Source organism: Zosterops lateralis, assembly GCF_965231275.1.
Source record: "Zosterops lateralis genome assembly, chromosome: 5".
Taxonomy (NCBI): Eukaryota; Metazoa; Chordata; class Aves; order Passeriformes; family Zosteropidae; genus Zosterops; species Zosterops lateralis.
The window spans coordinates 72,647,077-72,663,352 of NC_139766.1; the positions used below are offsets into that span (position 1 = coordinate 72,647,077).

At 44.0% G+C, this 16,276-nt stretch overlaps 1 protein-coding gene across 2 annotated transcripts in view; it reads left to right on the plus strand.

The window, feature by feature from the left end:
- BMP2K (BMP2 inducible kinase) overlaps positions 1 to 16,276 on the plus strand; it is a 136,662-nt gene that overhangs the window by 75,677 nt on the left and 44,709 nt on the right. Inside the window, exon 1 of one of the 2 annotated variants that reach the window (XM_083861581.1) lies at positions 14,415 to 14,757. The exons of the other annotated variant lie outside the window; for it this stretch is intronic. Coding sequence (XP_083717707.1) covers positions 14,607 to 14,757 — 151 coding nt within the window. The 5' untranslated portion in view covers positions 14,415 to 14,606. Of the gene's footprint in view, positions 1 to 14,414; positions 14,758 to 16,276 lie in introns of those variants that run through there. 2 annotated transcript variants of the gene reach the window in all.

A 16,276-nucleotide genomic window follows, 5' to 3' on the forward strand; every position in this document is an offset into this window, starting at 1 on the left:
TCCCTCACAGGGCCCACAAGAACAATTTCCCCTTCTAAATGGCAAATCAGTGTTCTTGCACACAAGGCTGGCATGCAAAGGAGCTTAAAGCAGCCCTTTAAATGCAACACAGCAGAAATGTTAACACTGCCCTCAGCCTTGGTTTGTGTACTGATGGAGGGAAAAACAAATAAAGAATTTTGGGGCTTATGTTCTGCTTATTACATTTGAATTTTGTGACACATTTTATAGTACTTAAACTGCATTACTTTAACTACATATATAAGCACAAACTATATACAGATGAACTGTGCACTAAGTATCCAGGCCTGTTTGGTGAGGAGTCAAAGGACAGGGTTATGGATGATGGGACCTTAATTTAAATGTAGCTTTAAATTATGCTCTCAAAGACTTCCCTCTGTGTGTGTCTATTTAGAGGCATTTCAGCACTAGGTAAAGAACACTGGTTTTTAATTACAGAAGGGAAAAAATGAAATGGAATCTAGTTTTGAAATGCTACATCAGTAGGATAAATGGACAATGGATTAGTTTCTGAATCTACCTTTCTGACTGAAGAGTGAAGCTAGCAAGCATCTGTTCATATGGAGTTCAAATGCCACTGGTATCTTTAGGAGTATGATTTTAGGCCTCACTAAGCCAGGAATTTCAGTTTGGTTTTGTATTTCTAGAACCATTGTATTCTCTGTGCAGATCTTTAACACATCTTATGTCATTTAGCACCAAACTGATTCTGCCACCCCTTCTCTGTGAAGACTTGAGATGACAGTCCTTGAGACAGCTGTTTCTTCTGCTGTGCTAGAGCCTCAATGTCCTTCTAAAGTAGTAAGTTGTCTTACTTACTACTAAAAGATAACATACTACTTACTAAAAAAGGTAACATAATTTACTTGATGGAAAGAGGATGTAAATCCAGCGCTTAGTGGCATTCTGGCCTCACTTTGTCCGTCTAACAGACAATAGAGTGCCCTGATCCTCATTTTCTGAGACTGGGATCAAAAGTCGCACATGACATTTAGTGTAGTAGAGTGGATGACCAGTCTCTGCTCCATCAGGTGCTATAGAAGACAAAAAAGTAATTAGGTAGTAAGTAGCTCTGAGATTCCTGTGGCTGTGCTCCAACACTATCAAGTGTCTGCTGTTCTCCAGTGCCTGACAAGCTGAGAGCACTTGGGAACTACTAAAGCATCTCTCTTCATTGCCCCTAATCATAACAAAAGTGCAGGACCCTCAGGTCTTTGGGACACCTGCAAGTGTGAGTTCACCTTTTGAGCCATGCTTCATAAGGATCTTACCTCCGCTGGCAGTTGGAATAGGGACCCCCATGAGGTCAGTGTCAATTCAAAGTGGGAAGGAATCTAACAAGCGGCTTGTACTTGTTCTTTCTGTCCCGAGGTAAGACGGATTCATGAGTTATGGAAGAGGGAAAGGGAGGAGGAGGTAAGACATGCAAGCAGCTCTAACCAGCTGGAACTAGATCTCTCCTAGCTGGACAGTTACAATTTGTCAAACAGAAACAATGCTCAACTGTTTGCCCTGCGAGTAAACAGGACCTGAACAAAGCCTCAGCTGTATGTGTGTGTGCTTTTGAACCTCCTTGCATTTACTTTGCTAGCTGGTCAGTGTGTGGCTTGTATCTTTAATCAAAGACAAAAGGAGAGGGATGGGCAGGCAGTGACAGGCAAACAACCCTTCCACACACAAGGGGACCTGCAGTTAATCTGTGCCAGGCCTATGGTCTGTCTCTGGTGTATCTGAAAGATTTTGGTATGTAGTTCCACATGTTCATAAAAGCAGAGTAGGAAAGTAAGTTCACATGAACCAGGACAAGCTACAATTACCTCAAGGAGCTCTACAAACAAAATAGCCATGAGTGAGGCTTATAAGCACAGCTAATTCGGTTTACTAACATGGTCATTAGCACTGCATGGTGAGAGAGGGTGAAATGAGCAGCTTGGTGCTCCCCATGCATCTTTATGTGCATCTCAACACCACTCAGCTGCACTGCATCACCTGGCACCCTGGAGAGTCAACGTGAGTGACTGTGTAGTCTGAAATTCTCCCTCCATTTTGTACAAGGGAACATCTCAATTATTTATCTTCAGCCTAGTAAGTCATGGAGCTGGGATTGCTGATAGAAAATCCACTCTTGTGCTCTTGGATCACAAGACAGCTTCCTCTGTTCACATTGTGAAAGCTGGAAACAGTGAGGTTGATGCTTTATTTTCCAATGTCCTTTTCAACTGTGGAGTCTCAGAAGAGTAACAAGATACAGCTCATTTGTCACTGCTCCTAGTGATGGGAAGGAAGAATGAGGGGAATGTGTCCCATAGTTCCAGAGTGAATTGGAAACAGAACAGTGGAATTCTGGTGAAATGAAATAAATTAGTCTAATTAGCTTGTCCACTTAATTTAAATGATTCTCGTTGTGTCAGTTCGTCTATGTTAAATGATATGGAGGGGAAGAGCTGATGCGTGTCTGTTTAAGAGCATTTGAAAATCTCTGACATTAGAGAGGGAAAAGAGGTGGGATAGTGAAGTAGCAGTAGAGAAAAGGAATGCTGGAATTAGAAAAAGAAGTAATGGAGTGATAATGATTGGACAGTCAGTTTAATTTACTTGCACACATGAAGGATTTCTCATCCAGGTAGAGACAGGATGATGCTTCAGTCTGGATGCAGCTCTGAGAATAATAGGCAAAGGAATTGCCCTCCCCACAGGCACAGCGACAGGCTGTGTCATTAAGTCCCTGCAAACAGCACATTAAAATCCCCACTCATTTTCTGTCTGCTTTCCAAGATCCTCGAGGAAGCTGAAGTACTAGGTTCTCCAGTTACGCCCTGGCCACACTGTTGTGTTGGAGCCTTTCAGTGCCAAGATCTCTGTCACAACAGCAGTCTCCTCCTCAACTGCCACCTTTCAGTTTGTTCTGTCCACAGAAGATGATGCCAAATGGCAGCATAAACTGATCCTTGGCTCACAGTATTTGGCAAACTAAACCTGGAACTGATTAACCTTTATCTTCACTTACCTGCTTAGCAGCCCAGCTCTCTGAAGCAAGAGATTGGCACTGGCACCAGCAGACTTGGAAAGCTGACGTGGTATTGGCCCATATGGAGTCTATACTCAAAAGGTTTCCTTAGGGGTACAAGCGAAGTGCCTCAGGAAGGCTGAAGAATGAATGGCTTATTTTCTGATGTGCATGGGACTAAGCTTGACAATATCCAAAGGCAAGAGAGTTTTCTGAGGCCTTATATGATCAAAAAAGTCTGGGAACATTTAAATAGCCAAGGGCATGCTTTAATGGACTATAGAAAGTTCCCAGCACAAGTGAGACTAAATGGAACTTGTGTACTTTAACCAGGCACCCAAACTTAATACCTTGGACTTCAAGAAAGACAACCAAGGTGCTCATGCAGCAAACAAGTGGTCTTCACAGTGTACGTCACTTATTCCCCTTCAGATCAGCCCTACCCTTTAATGCAAGGTCGTTGCAAGCTGGAGTTGTGCAGATTGGGGATTTCGCTCAGCTAATTACTGCAGAAAAATCAAAAAGCTTTTGAAAACTTTCAAATTAAATTAAGTTATTGTGTCAGCTGAGAAACAGAGCATTGCCAGGCTTCTGTTATTGCAGAGAGCAAGAGTAAGACAGGGGAGGAGGGGAACACAGAGGAATAGCACAATGGCACCCAGTGGCGAGTCCTCCTGTGGAGCAAGACTGTCTCCTGGCAACGTGTGGCAATTGGTGGATGGAGCAAAAGGAGCCTGAATGAGGTGCCAGGGTCCATTTCAAGTGTTTTGGAGAAATTCACTATTATTGCAGACCTGTCTAGCTTATTAATAATGCCTTCTTCTGCTGTAACCCTGGCTGCTACAGCAGCACTGACAAGATGGGTATGCAGGGCACAGATCTGCCCATGGAAGAGCTGGGCAGTGCTTTTTGCTTGGCCCTCTTTTGGACCCATTCCTTGGCCTTTGTTGCCAAGCATTTGGTTGCCATGCCAACTTTTTAGCATTAAATCATAATCTAAGCACAGCAGGAAGTCGAAAGCCTTCTTAGGTCTAGCTCCTGTCCTCTCCCCTATGATTGTCCAACTGGTTGTGTAAGCAGGACTGGCTGGATGCTTTGATGGCTTGTCAGCAACAGCCCAGATGAAAACTTACCAACAGGGAAATGACAGCTCCCTTTGGAAACGGGTACAGAGGTTAATGGGAGTTATGCCTGGAAGATTTCTGCCTTCCCAGCTCTGCCACCTGTCTGAAACTAAGCCCTGCATGTCACTCAGCTTGCAATGCTCCACTGGCACAAGGTGCTGGTGAGTTGAAACAGGCTTTCATGTTTCAGGCTTGCTTTGCACTGCCTCATTCCCCTCACAGTAGGACTGTTTCTGGGCTATTAAAGACATACTAAAGGCTGTCAGGGTCGAGGTATTAAAACAAGAAATATGCTGTTGATAACAATGTGTATTAGCTCATTAAAATGGTGAAACGTATTGAGTGCACAGATCATTTGTATTATCCTCCCATAACAGGTCAAAAACAAGGTATATACTAATGCTGAAATGGCTCAAAATAAATGAGAGAAGTAAGGCTGTGTTTTGCAGAGAAGAGATAAGGCCTGAGTTCTCCCTCCCAACTGCTTAAACTGTTTTGCAGCAGAAAGTTTTTTGTTTGTCCCTTCAGTGAAGCTGAATACTCACAGCTTGCAAATTATCATTACATGAAAACACAGAAAATGGAAACAGAGTTTTAGACAAAACTCTCAAAACTCTCCCCTTTGTCAGGACAAGCAATTTGACTGATCTTGCCTAAGCCTTAGGATTCCCATCTGGGGTGTCAAGCATCACTGGGGAGCACTGCATACCAAGTCTATATTCTTTAAATACTTCAAATCTCACTCTTAATATTGGTGGAGGTTTTTCATAATTTCAAAAATAAATGGAAAACTTGTCTTTGCCTCCCTCTGGCACTGCAACACTGGTGTGAAGAGCATCCCAACAATACAATTACATTAGGTTTTAAATTTTGCTGTAGAGATTCCTTTTAGTCAAATATGGCTTGGGCTGCTCTTTACCTGCAGTATGGGGTGAAAGAGCAGCTCTGCTTGCTGTTTTCCTATTTGCTGCAATGCAGTTCAATAGCAATGAACATGATCTTCATGTCAATCTGTTGACTCCTTCCTCTGGAGCTTCCCATGGCTTTGATTGTGGATACTTAGAGAGGGGTGGGTGGAAACGTGCAACAAAACACTGTGTTTGTTTCCAATCCCAGTGAGTAAGCCCATGGTTGACCTTAAATCTCCTCGGAACTAGGGCTGTGGTTTGGAAATTGCCTTAGGATCTTCTGAAGTACCAAGAACTCAAAATCCAAATAAAATAGATACTTCTCCAGCAACACACATTACCTTTGGTCTCGTAAGAACACAATGATTTGTTATGCTTCTCTTTTGTCTTATCTTTATGTGACATTCTTGGAGATTTCTATCTCTAAGGCCTAAAAGAATCTTGATGGTTGTCTGCCCACACCTCAGGTAACACAGGAGGGAGACTACTAGGTGATTTCCATATCTGAGGTAAAAGGTATTGGCCTCCCAGGGAAGGCAGTATTGGCCTTTAATTGGAAGGCAGACAGCTATGTTATCTAGAGTGACTGATATTGCTTTCTCTTTCTGGCAGCAGATGGTCTCATGCAGCTTTCACTTCAGTTTCTGGAGGATTTTGTGCTTTATGGAGGAAAAATATCCTTTGTTATGTCAGTTAAAGAATGTAAGCTAGAGAGGTTCCACAGGTTGGTATTACTGACTCTTATCACTACAAACCACAAATCTCATGTGGGCTGTTCCTTGTGAATAGCTGCTCTGGAAATCTTATAATTAAGGGAGAGTTTTCTGGGCAATTATAAATAGTCCTCTTATATGACAGCAAAGAGAAGCTGAAGAAGTGAGTCCTAGAAATACAAAATTGGGTAAGCTAAGACATTTCTGCTTAAATTTCAGACATTTCTGAAAAAAGAAAAACCACCATCTTTTGGGATTGACTTCTGACTTGCTGTCTTAATAACAACTGTATACAGAGTGTGCTCATTTTAAGCACATTTGAGCCATTGATGTGGGGCTGTGGGCATCTTGGAACGGGAGGAGTAGGCTGATGGTGTAATGCTGAGTAAATTCTCCCATTGACCTGCCATTTTGCCTTCAGATCAGCAAGGATGCAACAGAGAAGACAATCTCTGCTTTTAGGAGTGGTTAAGTTCAGATAGGCAGTATTATCAAGGCTTTGGATGTAGGGTAAAAGATGTGATTTTTATTTTTTTTTTTAATAATAAAAAGAGGTTGCTCCTAAAGTAATTACATAACACTTGCCACAGAAGTCAATCAGAGTATATTACATTTACCCATCTGTTGGTTGAACATTTCTGCTCTGCTACAGTCCTGAATGCAGAAAATGTTGTCCATCCCTTGGGAACACTTGAGCATCCCAAATTACTTGGCTGAGGCTGGGTTCAGAGCTGAGTTACTGCTCTGTGACTATACTCTGTGCTGTCCCACAGCTGAGTCCAGATGTCCCTTGAAGAGAAGGATTGCAATGCCATTTCCAAGCTGATGGGCAGCTGGGGTGGTCAAAACAAGCCTTAGACCCTTATCATGTTCCTTATCCACAGTGGGAGTTTCACACTGTGCTTTATTGAATAGTTTCTCAAAAAGCCTATTTTAGTCAAGCAGTTGTTAGAAGGTTTGAAATGCAGTCCTAGTACTAAAAGATAATGTTTTTTAAAAAGGGAGGGGGGGGGGATGGGACACACACCCATGTGGAACTGCTTTCTATGTATCCCTCAAGCAAACCTCAGCAGCTGACAAGCAGAAAGTTTTCTTTCATTTTCTTTTAACTGTCAGGTTTGAAATGTGGAAGCTGACATTTCAGCTAGGTTTGCTCACATACATCCTGAAAAAAAAATCTTTCTGAATTAATTAGTATCTCTCACAGCTCAGATGACAGTGGAATAAAATTCGACATGCTGTTGAATAACAGTACCATGACCCATTCCTCGACAATGGGAGACGTAAAGTCTCACTCCTGTATACTGTGTTTCTTCTTTGCCTCCAGAAGGAGGGAAGCAGGAGACTCTCCTTTTGATTAGTCAGTGGCTATGAACACCCACAGAAAAGAAAAAAAAATAAACCCTTCATATACGGACTCTGCAGGGTGAAGCTTCCACTCAAAATTGCATAGAGAGCTTAGGCAATGATTTTGTTTGGAAGCAGGTGCTAGACTGAAGCTAAAGTTCATGGCCTGAATATCTCTTTAAGAAGTTATGCACATTACAAAATGAATGAACAGCTGACATGTTTCTGACTGTGGCTGAACTCTTTTGCCTCCCACATGTTGTAGTTCAAGGAGTTATTTCTGATAAAATAGTTGCTCTAACTTAAAACTTGTTTCCAAAACAGTATACCACATGCAAAGTGCTTTAAGATGTGAATCTGTCCACTTTACACTTGATGTAAAATAAAATTTCCCCATGGAAATGGTGTCTGGTTCATTTTAAAGTTTTTATATTCACCAGTGTGGACTTGATTACTGATGAAGGTGAAATGTGCTAAGTGTTTATGGAGATGTTTCTTTCTGATGATCGCTAGAAAAGTCCCAAAGGAAATGAATCTGGCCCTATTTCTTTTTGTGCCTTTAAGCTAAGGCAGGAAGCAAATGCTTTTCTTCTTGTGAAAAGTTATAAAACAATTGTGAATCTTTCCAGGGGTACTGAGCTCTGCAACAAGACCATTCTTTATGAAAGAAACTTTAATTGCATGTCACCAGTCGTAGCAGCACTGCTTTAGCTGACCTTCAGTTTATCTTCTGCCCAAAAGTGACATATTGATGTGTTGTGCTTGGCCCCACATTTACATTTGCATGTGTTCTATAGGAATAAGCTGGTTCTTTTCTCCCTCCCCCTTCATTCAGTGTTTAAGCTTCTGGATTCATCTGCTTCCTGTCCAAACACACAGAGTAAACCTCTGCAGAGCATTCTAACAGAAACAGGCACCTAAAAATACTGTGGCTCTGCTGCCTTCCCAAGTGTTACACCTCCCAGTGCACAAAAGTTCCAAATTAGCTGATCAGATGGTGCGTTGCTATTTTTCAACTGTTTTTGCTGTGTGTCAAGTCTTGACACTGAGCCAGTCTGAATTGGCAGCAGATCTCTGGAATAAGCCACAGGGAGAGCTGCAAAACAGAGTCATTTATCTTTGAAACAAAAGTCTTGAGGATGGAATGTCTGCTTCCCTTCTCTTTGGACTGGTGTAAAGCAGCCATAACTCCTCTGAAATTGAGAGCAGAATTACAGAAGGAAAGAACTCCTTCACTGTATGCTCTGGTACATGTGAAACTGCAATTTATGTGGTATACAAACATCTACTACTTCACTGGTGAGAGAGGATATGGTGAAAAACAAAACCACAGCATTCCTTGGGAAACTTTTTTAGATTGATTTGGGGTTTTTATGGTGCATGCTCCCTACATTGCTGGTGCAATTCCATGATCAGTGAGAGCTTCTCTAGGTTTTAGATGGTGACACTGACAGAGCTTGGCTAATGCAATTCCATATTCTTGACAACATGCTTTCTTGTCTCAAAAAGTAAGAGTTCAACAATTTGCAGGATGCTGTGTTATACTTTTTGGAAATTAGTCTGGATCATCTTTTGCCCCTTAGTACCCTAACAGCAATCCAGAGAAACTGCTGACGTAGTGATGTTTTGCTGGCTCACTGCTGGTGTGAGATCAGGCCAGGTGCTGAGAAATCTCCTGTGTCCAGGGCTGTTTTGAAACAATCTGATCAGGACTGCCAGTACGTACAATGCGGAAGCGAGAAAATGCTGAGGAAGTAAAATGAGCTGCTGAATGACACCGATCTCATCAGATCTTAAAGGGAAACTCCAAGGTTTCCAAAGAGTTGTTTTGAGCAGCTGCTGACTCAGAATAATACCCAGTCATCTAATATAGACTGATGCAGGCATGAAACCTACATTTATTCAATGCTTTGTCAAGCACAACTCCCACTGAAGTCAGTAAATGGGACTCCAGAGATACGTACTGCTTTCATTTTACAGAGAGGCAGTCAGAGGGATTTTTCCCAGCATCACCCAGTGAATGAGCAGCAGAGCAGGCTGTGCTGTGTCTCAGTAACGCGAGTGCAGCATATGCTGCTCAGAGATTTATAGCCCGAGTCTGAGCACGATGCTGTCTGATCTTCAGGATCAGTGTCAGCTCTGCTCCTTACTTTTCTACGTAAGAAATGTAACTTTCCCTGATGGGTTTATACACACCTGTGTGTTCATATACACACCCCAACAAACTGAGTACCAGAGGAAACGAAAAACCCCAAAGGCAATTCAAGACAAATTCACCCATAACCAAACTTTTAGTTGAAACATGTTCTGTATGTTAGACTAAATGTATCAGACATTAATAAAAGCAACTCTTGACTTTCTGGGGGCTTTATGTCATCTTTTGATAAACTTTAGCATTACAGGCAAATTCTGGTGACAATGCTGCATCATGTATTTAAAAAGAGAAGCACATAAAAATCTTACCTTCCTGTGCACCTGAAGGGACCTGAGCCAGGTTTACAGTTTGCTCTGAGGTGCTGCCATCTGTGTTAAAGCCTGGGCTGTGTGGCCACAGCATCCCGTTAGCACGGTTGTTTTGCCAAGTAGACGGGAACCAACAGGACACAAAGCACGACCACTGACAGGTGGCTGTGTTTTCCAGCAGGTAACAGTTTGCTCACCTCCTGCATGAAGAAACTGGGGGTTTCTTTCCACTCTTGAACAATTTTTCTTAATTTACAATATGAAATTAATCACTTAAGCTGCATGTTTTTCATTTTGATATGTGAAGGCAAAAATAATTGTGCTTTGTATTAGCAAGCCAAGATGGTAATACACTTCTATTGCCTGGGCTCATTTTTAGTTCAGGTTACAGAAATTTGTTTGCACTATATTGAATGGGTTGAAAAACTGTATTACAGATTTATCTCTGTCTCCATAACAAGTGTCAGTCTAGGCTGAGGGTAAATTTGGCCATGTCTAGACAGTGGTGTAAGACATGTCGGCATGCACTGACAACGTTCCATTCGGCAACATTGTTCAACAGGACAATGTTCCATTTGGATACAACATCAGTGAACGCATCTGGCATTGCTACCTACATCTAATTATCTATCTGAATGCTGACAGCAATATCAACAGACAAAAGTTTTTTAATATAAAGTGTGTTCATTATGAGGATGTGATTTAACCATCTGTTTGTTTGTTTTACTTGGTACTCCTTCCAGGGAAAAAAGCAAAACCTGGTTTCTCTTAGTCCGCAATGTAACTAGAACATCATTTCCGTGCCAATAGGGCAACTGAGTGGTATCCCAGACAAGAGAAAATAGAGTATGTTTTCTTTAAGAAATATCTGGCATGCTAAACAGAAGAACCTCTGTTTGAAAATCTGGCAGCTCACCTTAAGGCATTTCAAACCATGTGAGCAAGCACATTAGCAACTTCCTCCTGCTGGCAGTGCTGTGGAAGCGTACCCCAACAGTATGGACAGATAATGCAGCGCCCATCTGGAAAGCATGTAACAGCCTCTTCAGAAAACACTTTGCCTTGGAACAAATCCTATTGCTCTCAAAAAGCAGAAGACTCTGAGAGCAAACTGCCTTCAGAGAGTCTGTTCCCATGGCAAGAAAAGGAAGACCATTTGCTAAATGGTCTAATGACTAAATGACTAAAACAACATGATCCTTCTTTATATTTGCAGATTTCATGGTAGAGAAGTAAAATGATGCATACAATATTTTTTCAGCATAGGCAGCTGGATCATGGACCTGACAGTCTCACATCTCTGCAGGTTGTCTGCAGAAGCTGAAGAGCACCTGCATCTCCTCCCTGTGAGTCCCATCACGTTTCGCACTCCAAGCACATGTGAAGTATCTGGTGTTTCATGTTCAAGCAGTGTTCCCAGCTAGAGCTTTCCTCCATAAATCTTTAAAGACTTTACAGTGGTCCAGCTAAACACTGCACTGATTCTATAGATGAAAAAGCTCTTCACACATGGAGGTGAATCAGTCAACACAAAGCTGCCTTACTCTGCTCCCACGGACAGGTCTGAGACCTGTGGAAGGCAGGTGCTCAAGGCTGCCTGTGGGCCACGAGTCAGGCAGAACCGAGACTTTCAGTGCTCAGAAATAAAGCTATGGATACACTCTCTGACACAAGCAGTGGCTCTTGCACTCTGGGCATAGAGAAAACAATTATTCCTCTATTAAAAACCCCTCTGGACCTGCTCCAGTGACACTAACTGGGACGGAACCTTCAAGATGTGAGCTATGTGCTGAACAGAGCCAGGAAGTGGATCATTTATGTGCCATGTAGATCTGCCATTACACAGCTATTTAAACAGGAGGAACATATCTAGGCAATTTGACTGTGGAGCCAATGCTGAACTTTTCCTGCATGAAAACAAAGTCCCAGTCACCTGCTGTGTATGTCTCCACCACAATATTGGAACATTTTGCTTCTTCCTTCCTTTTATTCCTAGGAAGGAAGAAGCAGGAAAAGTTCAGTATTGGCTCCACAGTCAATTTTTTTTTTTTTTTTTTTTTTTTTAATGAAAGTTGAGTATCTCCTACGGTCTCATGATTCATCAATTTGAAGGTTTAAGAAAGAAAACATTACATAGGCCATCATCCTCGTCCCCAAATGATCACTGATATTCTGGCCTCGGTGCAGCCTCTACGTTATGATTCCCCATTTTCTCCACCTTTGTAGCTGATCTCTCCTAACTTCAGGATTTGTATTTCTGATTTTCTGTTATCACCATATTTTTCATCAGATCATCTACTGTTTTACATCAACCAGAAAATAACTGCTTGTGAGTACTTTCCAGGTATTAAAATTTGTTTTGTTTGTTCTTTAAGTAGTGCAAACACCTTTCTTATCTGTTTGTCACACTGCCAAACACGTGTTGCATTAAATAGTTGGGGTTTGCTGCACACTTTGCAGATGCAGGAGACCAAAGCATCCCTGCTCTGCCTGAACCAAATGAGAGGTTTCATCTCAGTAAGGGAGAACAAAACTGACTTTGGGTTTCATACCTTTAGTGAAAAACAACTCACAATTCTTACTTTCTGGAAATTAATATAGCTTCTAGAAATGTCACAACGTTGTTCTGCTCAGGTGAGAATTTAAATAAAAGAGAGGAGGCCTATTCACATATTAAAAATTATCACTCAGTTACCTGCACGGAGGGTCAGGCCTGTGTTTTTAAGTGAGTTGTCAAAATCCTCTCTATTATTGAACTTTTTGGCCTAACAATTAAATAAAAGAGACTCCTTAACACGAAGACAGGGTGCTAAGCCTGAGGTGAAAGGTGCTGTGGAACACTGTAAGGGAGTGGTGGCTCCTTGGAGATTCCTGACAGGAGACCAGTCAGCCCTGCAACCACTACACGCTGACAAGTGCAGCTCAGTGTGCACTGCTGAAACACTTATTTGCCAGCTGTGCCCAGGAATGGACCTCCATCTTCTCCAGGATGCCAAGACAGAGATTAGCAGTGTTAGTCCCAGTGTAACAAGAGGGCCTATAAATAACTCTGGTAATAATTCAACCTCTTACTTTAAAAAGAACAAGAACACATGAGTGGGAAGGGGATCCCAAAGCCAAATAAAAACTCACCGGGTAACCTAAAAGCCAGTCATACTCTGAAAGTCATCGTGGCTTTTAGCAAATGCATCATTTTTACTGAGGACCAGCAAAATCATAGTGGTCAGTGGCATCAAAGGTACATGCTATTAAATCTAGCTGCATTTTTTCTCAAAGAGAACACAAAATATCTAAGAGGCAGAGGCATATCTCACTGTAGGAATGCCCTCATTACTGCAATCCTTCTGCTTATGTCATCCCTCTCACAGAACTCTCTTCCTTTCATTTGCACTGAAAATACCTTTCTCTCCCAAGGAAGACTGCAAATTAATCTCTGTATGCTGTTGAAAAACTGATCTGCTGTTACTGAAAGGATAGCAGTGACCTCAGAAAGGGGACTGCTCATGCAAACAGCTTATCAGTGCTTTCCATATGTGACAGCTGGTCCCTTCAGTACAGAAACACTGTCATTTTCTTACCAACTAAGAATGTGGCAACACGATTTAAGTTGAAACTAATTTGGTTACCAAAACATCATCCTGAAGATTTGCACTTCGGACCTCTCCGAAGTTTTTACTGAACCAATGGTTGTGTGATATCCATCTAAAACCTACATGTTCTGTGGGAAAGGTTGTTTTGTTAAATTACCACTGTCAATGCCAAAAATTCAGCTTTGTTCATTCCTATGAGAGACTGATAAGAGTGTCCTTTAGCAGTTTTGGTCTTACTGTTTTCTTTGGTAAGGAGAACAAACAAACAAACAAACACAAAAGTATCACATTTTTATTTCGGGGGGAGGGGGGACTCCCAAGGTGTGAAATCAGTCTGGGCACTGTGAATCAGGGTTGGCAAATTCCCTGTTTTGTCAATGCCTATAAGGACACTGTACCTGATCAGTACACTTCAGCAGTGGGGAAATGTACATTTTAAATTACATTGCTGATGATTTCCTGTCCATTTTACCCCTTCTTTTCAGACACCCTCAAACCTCTGCACAGAGTATATGTGGAGACACACCACTGGAATTCATACTTGTCATCAATGTTTTTTCCACATATTTCCCAGATAAAGAGATTTTTAGGTTAGGTTTCTGAGGGACGTCTGAAGATCATGCAGTCAACCCCCTCCTGCCAGGGCAGGGTCACCTCGAGCAGGTGACACAGGAAGCACCCAGGTGAGTTTGGAATGCCTGGAATCGGGAGAGGAGACTCCACCACCACCCTGAGGTTTCCCTTCTGGAAGCACTCCACAGACGAAACACGCTCCACAGCCCCGGGCGCGCAGAGCCATTTTTACCATCGCGATCCTTACTACACTGTCTCCAGACCGCTTTGCTCCCCGCAAACTCCCTGCCCAGGGCATGTCCCGGTCCGGGCTGGGTGCGTGGAACACGATCGGCGCCGTGAGGGCGGCGAGGGGCCAGGCTGAGGGGGGAGTTCTGCGACGTGCGGGTGGCCCGAGACACGACCTCCTCCCTCATCGCCCCCCGCCATTCGCCCTCAGGCAGTGCGCGGGGTCCCAAGGGCGGGAAACCACGGCTGGGGGGCGGGGGGGGGAGGGGGAGGTGGTAGTGGTCGGTCTCGCGCCGCGCCTCGCTCCCGCGGCACGTGCAGGGCCGGCCGCACTTCCGGCCGGGCGGGCGCTTGTACGAGGGGCGGGGCTACGCCTGCGCCGTGAGGCCGCGCGCCGGCGGGGCGACCGCTCCCGGCGCAGCGCGCGGCGTCCCCTTAGCCGCCCCGGCCGCCCGGCCCTGTGGCCGCTCCTTCCTCTTTTCCCCTCCTCCTTCTTCCTCCTCCTCCTCCCCTTCAGGAGCCGGCGGCGGGCGAGGAGAAGCGGGTTCCGCGGCCGGCATGTGAATCGGGGCACCTCTTCGCCTTCGCTTGCGTCCGGTTCCTCCCCGGTTCTTCCTGGGGCTCCGCTCGCCATGAAGAAGTTTTCCCGCATGCCCAAGTCCGAGGGGAGCGGCGGCGGAGGCGGCGGGACGGCGTGCGGCGGCTCCGGGAGCGGCGTGGCCTTAGGCAGGACGCTGGCGGTCGGGCGGTACCAGGTGACCCCCGAGGAGCCGCTTGCCGAAGGTAAGAGCGGGCCGGGGGCAGCGAGGACGGGCCGGAGCCGGGCCCTCCCGGCCCCGCGGAGTCGCTCACCCGCGGCGAGCCGGTTGCGGGGCTTTGGGCTGTGCAGCTTCGGCCGCTCCCTGGGCCAGGGGCTCCTTAGGGCGTTCGGAGTTCCCCGGCTCTCTGCCTTGGGTGAGTGAGGCGGGGTGAGGTGTCACCGGCGCCTCTGTCAGCCTGCGTCTTTTGCTTTTGCCCCCTAGTCTGAAAGGGAAAAAAACCCCCCAAAACAAAAAAAAAAAAAAAAAAACCCAAACAAACAACAACAAACCCGACGGAATAAAATTCGTGGTCTTCCTTGGGGTAAGGCGGCAGATGGGTGTCACGGTCACGAGTGGAGCTGCAGTGCTGGCACGTTGTGCTGTGGAACCTCCCCTCGCTGCAGGGTGCGCGGCTTGTGCTTCGTGTGGTGAACTTGCGCTTTGTGTCGTCGGACTTCCACTGGGACCGAAGGAAAAGTTGTGTGAAATTTTGTAGCCATAGGGCTGGCTGGACTTTCTTAGCTATGCTGCTTCGCTAGATGCTGGCATGGGACACCATCAAAACAGCTATTTTTGAGTTTTGCTGTTTGTGTGTGTGAAACAGTGTGGTGTTCATCTCCCAGAGCTGGTAATTGATGTGATGTGTGCAGCGTAATTCACTTCCCAGGTCACTGAGCTCAGGGCTAGTCCTGTATATTTTACAGTTACTGCATGTTTACAACACGCTGCTTTGAATGTTGTGGGTAAAGTAATTCATCTCTGTCACTTTTGTCTGTGTGTTGCTTAGTCTATGCATAAGTATATTTGCATAAGTATACTAGTAAGCTTTCCCTGATCACGTGCATTTCTTGGTGGAAATTTAAGATATGGTTTTAACAAGTGCATGCAGAAAATATTACTAATTGAAGTGGAAACATATAAGTGGCACTTACATTTTCATTGCTGTCTAGAAATGATTTTCTTAGAAAAGTGGATTTGGTACTCAGTATTTAGAATGCAGTATTTTGTATTTGGGATGTGAAGATGGTGGCAGAAATTAGCCAACTGCATAGCTGGTTGCCTAAAGTCTGGCTGGTCCTTGCTGGGAACTACTTCTAAGTCATTATGGTATCACAGAAGATCATGTCTTGTGGGGGCTGATGGCAAGATAGAGACTTTAAAATTTAAAAAAAAAAAATAAATAAAAAATAGGCTCTTGAAAAAATTGGGGAGGTAACAGAGATGTATGTAGTGGAAAGGAGAGAAATTGCATAGTGCTTTGTTTAGTGTAGCACATCATTAAAAGTTTTCTCATAATGCTCTGTGTTTAGAGTCACTACAGATGATGTTTTTTTCCCTTCTGGGGTTGGCAGAAACAAATTGATAGCCCTTAAGGGCTTGGAGGCAGGGGAAGTCCAAATTCTAACACGTGACTGGTGTGTGGATTAACTTCCTACTTTTTAGTCTGAAAGATGTTTTCTACTCCTTTTTTTTTTTTTTTTTCTTCAGCTTTTATGTAGCCT